At 40.4% G+C, this 17,648-nt stretch overlaps 1 protein-coding gene across 1 annotated transcript in view; it reads left to right on the top strand.

The window, feature by feature from the left end:
- The window catches only part of dars1 (aspartyl-tRNA synthetase 1), a 97,750-nt gene extending 84,424 nt beyond the window's left edge, over positions 1-13,326 (top strand). Inside the window, exons 15-18 of the mRNA XM_059970233.1 lie at positions 10,356-10,436; positions 10,535-10,646; positions 12,541-12,612; positions 12,705-13,326. Of these exons, the coding sequence (XP_059826216.1) occupies positions 10,356-10,436; positions 10,535-10,646; positions 12,541-12,612; positions 12,705-12,796 (357 nt within the window). The 3' untranslated portion in view covers positions 12,797-13,326. The remainder of the gene's footprint in view (positions 1-10,355; positions 10,437-10,534; positions 10,647-12,540; positions 12,613-12,704) is intronic.
- The last annotated feature ends 4,322 nt before the right edge of the window (positions 13,327-17,648 follow it).

Genomic DNA, 17,648 nt, shown 5'->3' with positions numbered 1-17,648 from the left:
TGATGCAGTATGGAACCAAGAGGGGTAGTGTTAAGACAGAGGCTAGTAGCTGATGTATGGAACCATTAGGGAAAAAAGAACATAGGCAAGTATAGCAAAGTGGGGTGGGGAGGAAGGGTAGAGACATAGAATCATAAAGTCATTGCAAAGTACAGCATAGAAACAGGCCCTTCAGTCCATCTAACCTATACAGGACCATTGAAACTGCCTAGTCCCATTGATCTGCTCCTGGACCATAGCCCTCCATGTAACTACCCAAACTTCTCTTAAATGTTGAAATCAAACTCACATGCACCATTTGCACTGGCAGTTTCCATGCTCTCGCAACCCTTAAAGTGAAGAAGTTTCCCTCATGTTCTCCTTAAACATTTCACCTTTCACCCCTAACCCATGACCTCTAGTTGTAGTCTCACTCAAACTCAGTGGAAAAAGCCTATTTGCATTTACTCTATCATTACCTCTCATAACATTATATACCTCTATCAAATCTCCTCTCAAACTTCGCCGTCCCAAGGAATAAATCCCTAACCTATTCAATCATTCCTTTTGATTCAGGTCCTCCAGTCCCGGCAACATCTTGTAAATTTTCTCTGTACTCTTTCATCTATAGTCGTCACTTTTATTGTCATTTCAACCATAACTGCTGGTACAACACATAGTAAAAACAAAGCAAGGTTCCTCTAGGACCATGGTGCTACATGAAACAACACAAAACTACATTAGACTACAGACCTACACGGGACTACATAAAGTGCACAAAACAGTGCAAGACAGTACAATAATTAATAAACAAGACAATAGGCATGGCAAAGAGTAGATTACAATATAATAATGATGTACAAACCCCATTTCTAGAAAAATTGGGATATTTTCCAAAATGTAATAAAAACAAAAATCTGTGATATGTTAATTCACGTGAACTATTATTTAACTGACAAAAGTACAAAGAAAAGATTTTCAATAGTTTTACTGACCAACTTAATTGTATTTTGTAACTATATACAAATTTAGAATTTGATGGCTGCAACACACTCAACAGAAGTTGGGACAGAGTTAAAATAAGATTGAAAAGTGCACAGAATATTCAAGTAACACTGGTTTGAAAGACTCCACATTAAGCAGGCTAATTGTTAGCAAGTGAGGTATCATGACTGGGTATAAAAGTAGTGTCCATCAAAGGCTCAGTCTTTGCAAGCAAGGATGGGTCGTGGCTCACCCCTTTGTGCCAAGATTCATGAGAGAATTGTTAGTCAGTTCAAAAGGAACATTTCCCAACGCAAGATTACAGAGAATTCAGAGACATCTCAGTGCGTAAAGGGCAAGGTCGGAAACCACTGTTGAATGCGCGTGATCTTCGAGCCCTCAGGCGGCACTGCCTAAGAAACCGTCATGCTACTGTGACAATCATAGCCACCTGAGCTCGGGAGTACTTCGGAAAACCATTGTCACTTAACGCAGTCCATCGCTGCATCTAGAAATGCAACTTGAAGCTGTATTACACAAGGAGGAAACCATACATCAACTCTATGCAGAAACACCAGCGAGTTCTCTGGGCCCGAGCTCATCTCAGATGGACCGAAAGACTGTGGAACCGTGTGCTGTGGTCAGATGAGTCCATATTTCAGCTAGTTTTCGGAAAAAACGGGTGTCGAGTTCTCCATGCCAAAGGTGAAAACAACCATCCTGATTGTTATCAGCGAAAGGTGCAAAAGCCAGCATCTGTGATGGTATGGGGGTGCATTAGTGCCCATGGCATGGGTGAGTTGCATGTATGTGAAGGTACCATAGACTCTGAGGCGTATATTAGGATTTTAGAGAGACACATGTTGCCATCAAGGCGACGTCTCTTCCCGGGACGTCCATGCTTATTTCAGCAGGACAATGCCAGACCACATTCTGTACGGGCTACAACAGCGTGGCTTTGTAGACACAGAGTGCTTGTGCTTAAACTGGCCTGCTGCCAGTCCAGATCTATCTCCAATTGAAAATGTATGGCGCACCATGAAGAGGAGAATCAGACAACGGAGACCACGGACTGTTGAGCAGGTGAAGTCTTATATCAAGCAAGAATGGACAAAATTTCCAATTGCAAATCTACTACAATTAGTATCCTCAGTTCCAAAATGATTAAAAAGTGTTATTAAAAGGAAAGGTAATGTAACACAATGGTAAACATGCCTCTGTCCCAACTTCTGTTGAGTGTGTTGCAGCCTTCAAATTCTAAATTTGCGTAAATTTACAAAATACAATTAAGTTGGTCAAATCTTATTGCAAATCTTTTCTTTGTACTTTTGTCAGTTAAATAAATGTTCACGTGAATTAACATATCACAGATTTTTGTTTTTATTGCATTTTGGAAAATATTCCAACTTTTCTGGAAATGGGGTTTGTAAATATAAACAATGTTTTAGCAGGAATTGAGAAAGAAATGAGCAAAAATTGCAAAGGGAGTGGAGTGGTGTTCAGTTGAGAGTGTGTGTGTGTGTGTAGGTTGGTGTCAGACTAGACTCTGGGAATTTACATCTTTCCTATAGGTAGGTGACCAAAGCTGCACACAATATTCCAAATTAGGCCTCACTAACATCTTACACAATTTCAACATAATGTCCCACTTCCTGTACTCAGTACTTTGATTTATGAAGGCCAATATGCCAAAAGCTTTCTTTACAACCCATCTGTCTGTGTTCCACTTTCAATGAATTATGGATCTATATTCCCAAATCCCTCTGTTCTACCACACTCCTCTGTGGCCTACCATTCACTGTGTAAGACCTACCCTGGTTGGCCCTATCAAAGTGCAACAATCACACTTGTGTGTTTTAAATTCATGCTACAAGCTCTGAGTCTTCCTCACTCTCCACTAGTCTTGGTGTCATCAGCAGATTTGCTGATCCAGTTATTCACATTATCATCCATATCATTGATACAGATGTCAAACAACAACGGACCCAGCACCAATCCCTGTGGCACTCCATTAGTCACAGACCTTCTGTTAGAGAGGCAACCATCTACTATCACTCTGGCTTCTTCCACAAAGCCATTGTCTAATCCAATTTAATACCTCATCTTGAATACTGAACCTCCTTGACCAACCTCCCATGCGGGACCTTGCTAAGGTCCAAGTAGACAACATCCACCGACTTGCCTTCATCAACTTTGCTGGTAACTTTCTTGAAAAAGTCTATAAGATTAGTTGGACATGACATACCACTCACAAAACTATGTTGACTGTCCCTGATCAGTCCCTGTCCATCCAAATACTCATATATCCAGTCCCTTAGAATAACTTTCCCACAACTGATGTCAGCCTATAATTTCTTTGTTTATATTTAGAGCCTTTCTTAAAACAACGGAACAACATCCAATCCTCTGGTACCTCACCTATCACTAAGTCTAATTTAAATATCTCTGCTAGGGCCCCTGCAGGGTCTGAGAGGATTTGTGAGGACTTTGGGAATTTAACTTGCCTCAAGACAGCAAATACCTCCTCCTCTGTAAACTCCATGAGCTCATTGGTGCTTTGCCTTACTTGTATAGATTCTGCGTCTGTCTCCCGAGTAAAACAAATGCAAATAACCCATTTATAATCTCTCCATCTCTTTTGGCACCACATGTGGATTACCATTCTGATCTTCCAGAGGACTGATTTTGTCCCTTGCAATCCTTTTGTTCTTAACATGTCTGTAGAAACTCCTAGAAGTCCACTTTCACGTTGTATGTTATGGCAACCTCATGTCCTGATTCTTTCTTAAGTGTCCTCTTGTATTTCTTTTACTCCATAAGCACCTCATTTGTTCCTACCTGCCTATATCAGTCTGAATAAAGTTAAATAACTAGAGTTTACTACTCATTTGAGTTAACAGGTCCAAGCCAATAACTGTTTTCTGCACAAGCTTTTTTTGCATCTTAATGAATGGCCAGTTTGTGTCTCTTTCATTTTTATGTTGCTTTTGATAATACCACTCTTATCATCAGCCAGTGATAAATGTCATCATCTCACACCATTTGTAACACTAATTTTTAGTGATCTTGCTTGTATCTGATTTCCCATAAGTTTTGTTGCCATGATTTCTGTCCAATGAAGATACCCCTTTGTAATCTTGAAGATGACTGTCACTTGATCTATTTTTGCTGCTGAAATGAGCTAGTTAGTGTTGCCTGAGAGTTGTTATCTATTTTCAGATTGTTTTCTTTTGCTCTTTTTTCCAAGTGCCTTTGTGTTCTTTCTGTAATATAATTCAGGGTGCATACAGTATTATCAGGATCCTTTGGATATTGTCAGCCTTATAAAGGCAGTGGGAAAAAGAGAAGTAATCGGTGGGAGGATGGATTATCAGCCTGATATTGTAACTAACATGAATGCCCCGGAGTTGTCACAACACTTCACCCCATTTAACCTATCATGTTGAGATCAGAATGAAGATGGATCAAAGACCAGGCCGTTTAGCAAATGCTGTTGTGTCAGATTAATTAAATGTCAATCTAAACCAATTCTCTCTGTCCACATATGTCCAAACCCGTCCATTCACTGCCCATTCATTTGCTTCTTGAAGGCCTCTGTCACTGCCCACCCTGGCCAGTACATTTCACGTATGCACCTATTTCTTTGTGCGGAAAAAAGCTTGCCCCAGTCATCTGTCCTGATGATGGGTCTCGGCCTGAAACGTCGACTGTTTACACTAGTTATGCCTCTCATAATATTATGAACTTTTATCATGTCTCATCTCAGCATCCACCTCTCCAAAGAAAACCCAAATTTGACTAACCTCTCCTTATACTGCATGCTTCTGACCCAGGTTGCGGCCCAGTGGTGTGCCTCAGGGATCTGTTCTGGGACCCCTACTCTTTGTGATTTTTATAAATGACCTGGATGAGGCAGTGGAGGGATGGGTTAGTAAATTTGTTGATGACACAAAGGTTGGAGGTGTTGTGGATAGTGTAGAGGGCTGTCAGAGGTTAAAGCAGGGCATCAATAGGTTGCAAAACTGAGCTGAGAAGTGGCAGATGGAGTTCAACCCAGTTAAGTGTGAAGTAGTTCATTTTAGTAGATCAGATATGATGGCAGAATATAGTATTAATGTTAAGACTCTTGGCAGTGTGGAGGATCAGAGGGATCTTGGTGTCCAAGTCCATAGGACGCTCAAAGTTGCTCCGCAGGTTGACTCTGTGGCTAAGAAGGCATACGGTGCATTGGCCTTCTGAGTTTAGAAGCCGAGAGGTAATGTTGCAGCTATTTAGAACCCTGGTCAGACTCCACTTGGAGTACTGTGCTCAGTTCTGGTCGCCTCACTACAGGAAGGATGTGGAAACCATAGAAAGGGTGCAGAGGAGATTTACAAGGATGTTGCCTCAATTGGGGAACATGCCCTATGAAAATAGGTTGAGTGAACTCGGCCTTTTCTCCTTGGAGCGATGGAGGATTAGAGATGTATAAGATGCTGAGAGGCATTGATCGTGTGGATAGTCAGAGGGTTTTTCCCAGGACTGAAATGGCTAGCACAAGGGGGCATAGTTTTAAGGTGCTTGGAAGTAGGTACAGAGGAGGTGTCAGGGGTTAGTCTTTTATGCAGAGTGACGATTGCGTGGAATGGGCTGCCAGCGACGGTGGTGGAGGCAGATGCGATAGGATCTTTTAAGAAACTCTTAGATAGGTACATGGAGAAAAATAGAGGTGCTGTGGGTAACCTAGGTAATTTCTAAGGTAAGGAGATGTTTGGCACAGCTTTGTGGGTTGAAGGGCCTGTATTGTGCTGTAGGTTTTCTATGTTCTATACCTGCCGTGCGCCTTTTTTTCCTTAACCAGGGCTTTAATATCTCTTGAAAATGAAGGTTCTCTAAACCTTTTATCTTTAGTTTTATTCTGACAGGCACATACAAGTTTTGTACTCTCAAAATTTCATTTTTGGAGGCCTCCCACTAACAGATACACCTTTGCCAGAAAGCAGTCTGACACTAATGGCAGTATGATCACTAGATATTAGAATCGTAATCAGGTTCAATATCATCAGCATATGTCATGAAATTTGTTAACCCAGTGGCAGCAACTAGGCACTACATAATAATAGATGTGCACATGCGCGTTCTCTCTCTCTCTCCCCTCTCCCTCCCCCCACCACACAGTGGTGCTAGAAAGTTTGTGAACCCTGTAGAAATTTCTCTATTTTTGCATAAATATGATCTAAAATGTGATCAAATCTTCACCTGTCCTAAAACTAGATAAAGAGAACCCAATTAAATAAATAACTCAAAAACATTATACTTGTTTATTTATTTATTGGAAAAAATGTTTCAGTATTACATGTGTTTGTTAGAAAAAGTATGCAAACCTCTGAGTTAATGCCTTCTACAAGAGCTATTTGGAGTCAAGTGTTCCAGTCAATGAGATGAGACTGGAGGTGTAGAGGTGCCCTGCCCTATAAAAAAGACACACAAAGTCAGAGTACTGTCAGAGCCTGCTCTTCTCAAGAAATATCTGTTTATATACATTATGCCTTGATCAAAAAAACTTTCAGAGGACCTTAGAAGAAGAATTGTCGAGATGCTGGAAAAGGCTACAAAAGCATTTTGAAAGACCTGAGTGTTCATCAGCCCACGGTAAGAGAAATTGTCAAAAAATGGAAGAAATTCAGTACGGTTGCTACCTTCCCTAGGAGTGGGCATCCTGCACAGATCACTCCAAGCGCACAATATGCAATGCTGAAGGAGGTGGAAAAAAAACCCAAGGGTAACAGCGAAATCTCTGGAACTTGCTAATGTCTCTGTTCATGTGTCCGCTGTAAGAAAAACACTGAACAAGAATGGTGTTCACAGAAGGACATCAGGGAAGAAACCATTGCTCTCCAAAGAATAACATTGCTGCATGTGTCAAGTTTGCAAAAGACCACCTGGATTTTATACAAAGCTTTAGGGACAATGTTCTGTGGACAGATGAGACAAAAGTCAAACTTTTTTTGGCATAAATATACATTGTTTGGAGGGAAAAGGGCACTGCACACCAATACAAATCTCATCCCACTGTGAAGCATGGTGGAAGGAGCATCATGGTGTGGGGCTGCTTTGTTTCCTCAGGGGTGTGGACAGCTTGCAATTGTAGAGGGAACAATGAATTCAAAATTGTATCAAGATATTTTTCAGGAGAATGTCAGGGTAGCAGTCTGTCACCTGAAGCTTAATGGAAGTTGGATAATATAACAAGACAGTGATCCAAAAGACAAGTAAATCAACAGCAGAATTTTTTAAAAAGAAGAATGGCCGAGTCAAAGTCCTGACCTTAATCCTATAGAAATATTGTGGAAGGACCTAAAGCAAGCAGTTCATGCAAGGAAGCCCACCTACATCTCAGAGAAAACAGTTTTGTAAGAAGGAATGGCCTAAAATTCCTCCAAGCTGATGTGCAGGACGGATCAACAGTTACTGGAAATGTTTAGTTAAAGTTATTGCTGTTCAAGGGAGTCACAGCCGTTACTGAAAGCAAAGGTTCACATACTTTTTCCAACATGTACATGTAATATTAGATTGTTTTCTCAATAAATAAATTGTTTTTTGTATAATGTTTATAGTACCAGCAACCTGGGTTCAATTGTAATAAATTATATAATGTTTTTGTGTTCATTATTTAAGTGGGGTCTCTTATCTAGTTTTAGGACGTGTGAAGATCTGATCACATTTTGGGTCATATTTATACAAAAGTAGAGAAAAATCTAGAGGATTCACAGACTTTCTAGCACCACTGTGGTGGTGTAGAATAAATTAATTAATTAATTAAAATAAATAAGTAGAATAAAAATTAGAGATTTTAAAAAGTAGTGAGGTCGTGTTCATGGGTGTAATGTCTATTCAGAAATCAGATGGCAGAGGCAGAGAAGTATTTCCTGAAATGCTAAGTGTGTACCTTCAGTCTTCTATACCTCTCTTTCTGGTGGTAACAATGAGAAGAGGGCGTGTCCTGGGTAATGAGGGTCGTTAATGATGAACGCTACCTTTTTGAGGCATCACTCCTTGACACTATGGAGGCTACTAACAACATCCTGGTAAATCTCCTCCGCAACCTCTCTAAAGCTTCCACATCCTTCCAATAGTGAGATGAACAGAACGCTAGGTGTACAAGATGATGAGACGCATTGATCGTGTGGATAGTCAGAGGCTTTTTCCCAGGGCTGAAATGGCTAGCACAAGAGGGCACAGTTTTAAGGTGCTTAGAAGCAGGTACAGAGGAGATATCAGGAGTAAGTTTTTTACACAGAGAGTGGTGAGTGCATGGAATGGGCTGCTGGTAACAGTGGTGGAGACTCTTGGATAGGTACATGGAGCTTAGAAAAATAGAGGGCTATGGGTAACACGAGGTAATTTCTAAAGTATGTACAGTCGGCCCTCCTTATCTGCGGGGGATTGGTTCCAGGACACCACCACCACCCCCCCCCCCCCCCCACGGATACCAAAAAACAAGGATGCTCAAGTCCCTCATTTAACCGGTCTCAGTGTGGTGGACTTTAGGACCCGGCAGAGCTCCGGAGCTTATTTAACCTGTCAGTGCGGTGGACTTTAGGACCCGGTGGAGCTCGGGTCCCGCTGCCCACAGTGTTTCTGTTACGTTGACAGAAAACCATCACGATTGAAAATAAAGTGGAAATAATAAAGCAATCGGAAAGAGGTGAAACGCCATCAGTCATTGGAAAAGCATTAGGTTACAGTCGATCAACAATCGGAACAATTTTATAGGATAAAGTGAGAATAATGGAGCATGTGAAAGGCCCTGCCCCGATGAAAGCTACGATTATTACTAAGCAACGGAGTGGTTTAATTATTGAAATACATACATTTCTTAAGTTTTTTAATATGCATAGAAAATATACTATATACTAAGACAAGCGTTTGACTAATTGGTGCTAAATAATACCGGATGTACCTGTTCTGATTTACTTATACTTAATACAAATGTAAATAGTTGTTATACTGTATCGTTTAGGGAATAATGACAAGAAAAATAAAATGTCTGTACATGCTCAAACATTGTGCTGGAGAGAGAACTTCCGAGTTTTCCCAATCCGTGGTTAGTTGAATCTGTACATGCTGAACCCGCAGATAAGGAGGGCCGACTGTACATGTTCGGCACAGCATTGTGGGCCAAAGGGCCTGTATTGTTCAGTAGGTTTTCTATGTTTCTGTGCTACACAATATTCCAGATGTGGTTCAACCAGGGTTTTTGTTTTTTTTATTTATCTATCTATCTTTATTTATTTATTCTAGCCCTTTGAACCACACTGCCCAGCAACCCCCGATTTAACTGAAACCTAATCACGGGACAATTTACAATGACCAGTTAACCTACCAATCAGTACACCTTTGGATTGTGGTAGGAAACTTGTATGGGTCATAAGGAGAACATACAAACTTCTTACAAGCAACGGACTGAATTGAACCCAGGATGCATTGTACTACTGTGTCACTCAAGAGAGAAAAGGCTGCAAAATTACCTCGCAGCTCTTGAATTCAATCCCTCAACTAATTAAGGCCAACATAATATACCTCTTCTTAGTAACCCTTATCAACTTGCACGGCAATTTTGAGGGATAGAGGCATACAGATGGTAAGAGGCATAGAACGAGTGGATCACAAGAGACTTGTTTCCCAGGGCAGGAATGGCTAATATGAAAGGGAATCATTTTAATGTGATTGGAGGAAAGTAGAGGGGGCATGTCTGAGGTAAGTTTTTCACACAGAGAGTGGTGGATGCATGGAGCGCCCTGTTAAATAATGATGGACCTGATACATTATGGACATTTAAGAAATTCTTAGACCCATGAATGATAGAAAAATAAAGGGCAACGTAGGAGGGTTAGATTGATCTTAGAGTAGGTAATAAAGTCAACACAACAATTGTGGGATGAAGGGCCTATACTTTGCTGTAATGTTCTATGTTCTCTGTTTTGTTACAAACACTTATCAGCCTCTGCCATCTATTTTTATCTGCCCTTCACCCACGTACCCATCTACCTACACCAGCTGGATATTCTTCTCCCTTGGTTCATATTTCTAATCTCTTCTCCAACTTGGTTACATCTGCCCAGCATCCTTCTCTTTATCTGGTTCTATTATCACCTAGTCCAACCCCTCCCTCTCGATTCTATACATTGGCTGTCTTCCTTCCGCACTCTCGGTGCTGATATGGGGTCCCTTTGTCTCTACAAATGCAGCTCAACCTGCTGAACTCTTCCATCAGTTTATTTTTTGCTCTTTAAAGATGCATGTTTTGGGGACTTTTGTGCATTTGGATTCTGAAATATAAATATTATTTTAACTTTTTTTATTCAAAAGACTTATTTTGCAAATAAAATTAATTCATTTTTTTCTCACAGTATGATACAGACTTTTATATCCTTGACAAGTATCCTCTAGCTGTGAGACCTTTCTATACAATGCCAGATCCACATAACCCTGTGAGTAATACTTCCATTTTACTTTAACTTTAATATAACTTTATCCTTGCAAAATCTGTTGCATTTCTGTATTTTATTTAAATTGTTCAACATTCCAGAAATATTCCAACTCGTATGACATGTTTATGAGAGGAGAGGAGATTTTGTCTGGTGCCCAGCGAATCCATGACCCTCAGGTCTTAACCGATCGAGCTGTCCAACTTGGTATAGGTATGTGTCTTAAAATTGCAACGCCTGCTGTGAGAAACGTAACTCCCCCACTGTGTCATCTACATAATTTTATTTTTTTTGAATTTCCAATTCAACAAAGTTAACAGATACAGAGGCCTGGCAATTGAGTGTACCTGATTCAGTCAATGCCAGGATTATGGCATATTGGTCAACTGGTTTTATTTGTTTCTAGCTGGCTTGTAAGTATTAGAAGTGGTAAGAGGAACAGCAAACTCAATTGCCTAGATGGATGCTTGCTGAAACCAATAAGATCTGAAGACAGGTTGACACCATTCAGCGATGGGAAATGGGATGCTTCCTGTCTTACTGGACAATCTAAAATTGATAACTTGCCCACCAATTAACTGCTACAATTAGTTGCAATAAATTGGATAATTACTACTTTATAAATTAAAATGATTTTCAGTTGTACCCTTGGTAGTAAATTGTTAAATTACAATTGCTATATTAAAGGCAAAAAATTTCCCTCTGTATCTATGAATGGTTGTGAAGTATTTACAGTGGTGCTAGAAAGTTGTGAACCCTATAGAATTTTCTCTATTTCTGCATTAATATGACATAAAAAATGATCATATCTTCACATTAATCCTACAACTAGATAAAGAGAACCCAATTAGATAAGTAACACAAAAACACTATACTTCATTTATTTATTGAGAAAATTGATTCAATATTACATGTATTTGGGAAAGTATGTGAACCTCTAGGATTATCAGTTCATTTAAAGGGGAAATTAGAGTCAGATGTTTGAATCAATGGGATGACAATCAGGTGTGAGTGCGGGAGGCCCTGTCCTATTTAAAGAACATAGACCTGGGTCTTCACTATCAAAGTCTGATCTTTACCACACAGGTTTTCAGAAGTGTGCCATGCCTTGATCGAAGAGGATTTCTGAGGACCTCAGAAAAAATGTTATTGATGCTCACCAGGCTGGAAAAGGATACAAAACCATTTCTAAAGAGTTTGGTCTCCAATAATCCACAGTCAGGCAGATGGTGTACAAATGGAGGAAATTCAACATTGTTGTTACTTTCCCCAGGAGTGCTCGATCAACATCGAAGGAGCCACAGGCCGCTTTTGAATTGACTTGTGTCAGTGTTCGCGAGTCTACCATCAGCAAACACTGAACAACAATGATGTGCATGGCAGGGTTGCAAGGTGAAAGCTGCTGCTCTCCAAGAAATACATGGCTGCCTGTCTAAAGTTTGCTAAAGACCATGTGAATAAGCCAGAATGGTATTGGAAGAATGTTCGGTGGATGGATGAGTCCAAAATAGAATGTCTTGGCTTAAATGAGAAGCGTTATGTTTGGTGAAAAGCAAACACTGCGTTCCATCATAAGAACCTCATCCCAGCTGTGAAACTCGGTGGTAGCAGTGTCATGGTTTGGGCCGACTTTGCTGCCTCAGGACTAGGACGGCTTGATGGAACTATGAATTCTGAACTGTACCAGCAATTTCTACAGGAAGACCCATCTGTGAACTTAAACTCAAGGGAAAGTGGGTAATGCAGTAAAGCAATGACCCTAAACACACGTCAGTCTACCAACGAATGTTAAAGCAGGCCAGGCTGCACCTATGAGAAAAAAGTACTGTCGATGTTTCGGGCCAAAATCCTTCAGCAGGATCAAGTATAATGTTCTTAACTGGGTTCTCTTTATCTAGTTTTAGGACTTGGGTAAAGATCTGATCACATTTTAGGACATACTAGTGCAGAAATAGAGAAAATTCTAAAGGGTTGACAAACTTTCTAGCACCACTGTATACAGGAGTGAACTCAATGACTCCAGTATATTATTTCTACCAAATGAAAGTGCTAATTGCCACAATGCCCTTTATTGTTGTATAACTGAGGTTTTATTTTTGCATTACAGATATAGAGAAGATAAAATCATACATTGATTCCTTCCGCTTTGGTGCACCACCGCATGCTGGTGGCGGTATAGGTAATGTCTTTTTACTGCATGTGTCAATATATAAATAAATACAAATTGATATAATTGTGTATTCATTATTTTTTCCTTTCCTCAACCTTTAGGTTTGGAACGTGTCACAATGCTATACTTGGGATTGCATAATATACGTCAGACATCGATGTTCCCCCGTGATCCAAAGAGATTAACTCCTTGATCAGGCTCAAAGGATAAGAAGATCTGTTGATGTAGTATTATAACTGATGTTTGTCTTTTCAGAAATAACAAATGCTAAATACTAATAAATGCCAAAATTGTTTTTCATCTTGTGGCTAAGTTCACATTTTATTTGTTTTGAATTAAAATGCTTAAATTACAGGGCTGAAGATTGAAATTCTGTTAAGAAAACACAGCTCCATTTTACCATTTCTAATGCAATGACAATTTATAAGATTTAGAAGGATAAACAAAAAAAGTAATTACAATGAGAAATGTGTATGGACAACATTCTGCTTTAGTTTGCATGTGGTAATTTATAAGATGGTTTGCAAATACAGCCTTAATTTCATGTGGTAAATCAAAGGAAATTATGGGGTAAAAGTATTAAATTATTCTTACTATTGTGATAATTTTTCAGTTTTATTATTTTCTGGATTTAATTGCAATAAATTGGATCGTTATTAACTAAAAATGTGAAATGATTTTCTGTTGTACACTTGATATTAAATTGTTAAAGAATAACTGATAGATTGGCATAAAAAAAGTTCTTGTTATTTTTGTCACATCTTTTATGACTGCAATGCTAGTAAAGTACTTTTTGGACAAAGGTGGGCTGAATGTCAAGTGAGAATTCTAATTACCCATCCTTTATCGGATTGTTTAGAAGTATTGAAGCTGCTTTGTATGATGTATTCAAACACAGATCCATTGTTTTATGGGTTCTCATGGTTTTGCTAAGCTGGTTTTGATGCATGAAGTCCATATACAGCTCTGCTTTAAGGGTCCAAGTGGAGAACCACCAACTTCTGATCCATCTGGATTGAAGGAGGTGGAAAGGGGGAGCCCTGTCAAACATGGAAAATGGTGACGTGATCAGATTTCTTTCGGTTTAGTGGAATTCTGACAAAAAGTTTGGCAATCAGATTATAGTATTTTAATAATTGCAGTTATTACATACTTACAGTGCTCATTACATCTGTGAGTTTTGTCTTGCTTTTGGGTCTGTGTAAAGCTATTGGTAGAATTTAAGCTTTTTCCACAAGATTCCCATGATGAATCATACTTCTGATTCTGTCTGGTTTCCTTAATTTTCTCTTCTTGACTTGTGTACATTTGGTAACCTCCTAGGTGACCAAATCTACTGTTCTTTTGGAGCCCATGAAATAATAATAAATGATTGTGAGCTGGAAGATCTACAACTTCTTTACAAGCACTTGGAGAGGATTCTGAGAAACAGGTCAACCAGCATTTGGAAAGGCAAAGCTGGGTTAGAGATGGCTTTGTGTCTTGGAAATTGTGCCTCATGTTTAAAGTTTAAATGTTTGAGGCAGTGCAGTAGATGTGGACTTTATAAGGCTCTTGCTAGGATACCACAGAGTAGAAAAGTATGGAGGCTTAGATTACATGGGATCCAGGATGAGCTTGTCAAATGGTTGCAAAGCTGACTTGTGGAAGGAGACAGAGGATGGTGGTGGAAAATTGTAATACAGATTGGAGGCTTGTGCCTCATGTCGTTAGCTCATGACACCCTATGGATAGTGTAGTCCACAGGGTTTTCATGGCAAAATATGGAAGTAGATTGCTGGGACTTTCTTCCACACAGATGCTGCTGCCCCGGTTGTGACCCAGCCAGATGCAAACTCAGAATCATCCACCTCGAAATCCAGTGCTGATGCCACTACACCACCAACCGGCCTTCTACCCCATTATAAAGGTTCACATCTTGAAAGGATCATCTGCCATATTTGCTAATCATTTCATTTTAATGTTTCAATAAAAGCTGGAAGCATAGAAACAGACTCTTGGCTCCCTGAATCTACACTAATTATCAAACATCCATTTACATTAATGTCTTTAATTCTCTCCACAATTTCTCCAAATTTCTAGCACAAACCTGGACAAGAAGGACAGCTTGATAGTGGCCAATAAACCTGATGACTTGTAGCTCTTTGGAGATGCAGGAGGAAACGAGCGCGTGGAGGAAACTTGTGTGGTCTCAAAATTATTCAAACTCCCACACAACACTGGAGGATTGAATTGAACCTGGGTAGTTGGAGCATTGAGGCAACAGCTTTATTAGGTGTGTCATTGTGCTACCCCAATCTAATTCACTTATGTTCTATTTACCTTCATCAGTTTCTTGAACATCCTTTGCTCAATTCCAAAGCACTGGCTTCAGGCTTAATGCTTTTTCAGGCAACTTTATTATGGTTTTTCCTTAGATTCACAGCCATATTTGATTTCAATAGACAATAGGTGCAGAAGTAGACCATTCGACCCTTCGAGCCTGCACCGCCATTTCGAAATCATAGCTGATCAATTACCATCAATACCCTGTTCCTGCCGTCCCCATATCCCTTGATTCCCCTATCCATAAGATATCTATCTAGCTCCTTCTTGAAAGCATCCAGAGAATTGGCCTCCACTACCTTCCGAGGCAGTGCATTCCACACCCCCACAACTCTCTGGGAGAAGAAGTTTTCCCTTAACTCTGTGCTAAATGACCTACCCCTTATTCTCAAACCATGCCCTCAGGTACTGGACTCTCCCAGCGTCTGGAACATATTTCCTGCCTCTATCTTATCCAATTCCTTAATAATCTTATATGTTGCAATCAGATCCCCTCTCAATCTCCTTAATTCCAGCGTGTACAAGCCCAGTCTCTCTAACCTTTCTGCGTAAGACAGTCCAGACAGAGGAATTAACCTTGTGAATCTACGCTGCACTTCCTCTACAGCCAGGATGTCCTTCCGTAACCCTGGAGACCAAAACTGTACACAATACTCCAGGTGTGGTCTCACCAGGGCTCTACAAATGCAAGAGGATTTCCTTGCTCTTGTACTCAATTCCCTTTGTAATAAAGGCCAACATTCCATTAGCCTTCTTCACTGCCTGCTGCACCTGCTCATTCACCTTCAGTGACTGATAAACAAGGACTCCGAGATCTCTTTGTATTTCTCCCTTACCCAACTCTACACCGTTCAGATAATAATCTGCCTTTCTGTTCTTGCTCCCAAAGTGGATAACCTCACACTTATTCACATTAAACGCCATCTGCCCACTCACCCAGCCTATCCAAGTCACCCTGAATTCTCCTAACATCCTAATCACATGTCACACTGCCACCCAGCTTAGTATCATCAGCAAATTTGCTGATGTTATTTTTTATGCCTTCATCCAAATCGTTAATGTAAATGGTAAACAGCTGTGGTCCCAATACCGAGCCCTGTGGTACCCCACTAGTCACCACCTGCCATTCCGAGAAACACCCATTCACCGCTACCCTTTGCTTTCTATCTGCCAACCAGTTTTCTATCCATGTCAATGCCTTCCCCCCGATGCCCTCAGCTTTGATTTTACCCACCAATCTTCTATGTGGGACCTTATCAAATGCCTTCTGAAAATCGAGGTACACTACATCCACTGGATCTCCCCCATCTAATCCCTGGTTACATCCTTGAAAAACTCCAACAGATTAGTCAAGCATGATTTACCCTTGGTAAATCCATGCTGGCTCGGCCCAATCCTATCACTGCTATCCAGATATGCCACTATTTCATCCTTAATAATGGACTCTAGCATCTTTCCCACCACCGATGTCAGGCTGACAGGTCGATAGTTCTGTGTTTTCTCCCTCCCTCCTTTTTTAAAAAGTGGGATAACATTAGCCATTCTCCAATCCTCAGGAACTGATCCTGAATCTAAGGAACATTGGAAAATGATTACCAATACATCCGCAATTTCCAGGGCCACCTCCTTTAGTACCCTAGGATGCAGAACATCTGGACCTGGGGATTTGTCAGCCTTCAGTCCCATCAGTCTTCTCATCGTCGTTTCCTTCCAAATGTCAATGTTTCATTTCCTCTGTTACCCTATATGTCCTTGGCCCAGCCATACATCTGGGAGATTGCTTGTGTCTTCCTTAGTGAAAACAGATCTAAAGTACTCATTAAATTCTTCTGCCATTTCTCTGTTTCCCATAATAATTTCACCCAATTAATTCTTCAAGGGCCCAACATTCTTCTTAACTATCTTCTTTCTCTTCACATACCTAAAAAAATGCTTTTGCTATCTTCCTTTATATTTCTGGCTAGCTTGCGTTCGTACCTCATTTTTTCTCCCCGTATTGTCTTTTTAGTTAAGGTCTGTTTTTCCTTAAAAACTTCCCAATCATCTGTCCTTCCACTCACCTTAGCTCTATCATATTTCCTTTTTTTTAATGCTATGCAATCTCTGACATCCTTTGGCAACCACTATGGCCCCTTTCCCCCCTTTGAATCCTTCCTTCTCTGGGGGATGAACTGATTTTGCACCTTGTGCATTATTCCCAAGAATACCTGCCATTGCTGTTCCACTGTCTTTTCTGCTAGGCTATCCGTCCAGTCAACTTTGGCCAGCTCCTCCCTCATGGCTCCATAGTTTCCCCTGTTCATCTGCAACACTGACACCTCCGAGCTGCCCTTATCCTTCTCAAATTGCAGATAAAAGCTTATCTTATTGTGATCACTACCTCCTAATGGCTCCTTTACTGCAAGATTGCTTATCAAATCCTGTTCATTACATAACACTAAATCCAGAATAGTCTTGTCCCTGGTCAGCTCTCATACAAGCTGTTCCAAGAATGCATCCCGTAGGCACTCTACAAACTCCCTATCCTGTGGTCCAGCACCAACCTGATTCTCCCAATTCACCTGCATGTTGAAATCCCCCATAACTACTGCAACATTACTTTTGCCACATGCCAGTGTTAACTCCCTATTCAACTTGCACCCAATATCCATGCTACTGTTTGGTGGCCTGTAGACAACACCCATTAGGGTACTTTTGCCCTTAGTTCTATCCACACAGAT

This window comes from Hypanus sabinus, chromosome 5 (assembly GCF_030144855.1).
Source record: "Hypanus sabinus isolate sHypSab1 chromosome 5, sHypSab1.hap1, whole genome shotgun sequence".
Classification (NCBI taxonomy): Eukaryota; Metazoa; Chordata; class Chondrichthyes; order Myliobatiformes; family Dasyatidae; genus Hypanus; species Hypanus sabinus.
This window is presented reverse-complemented; position numbering and strand designations above follow the sequence as displayed.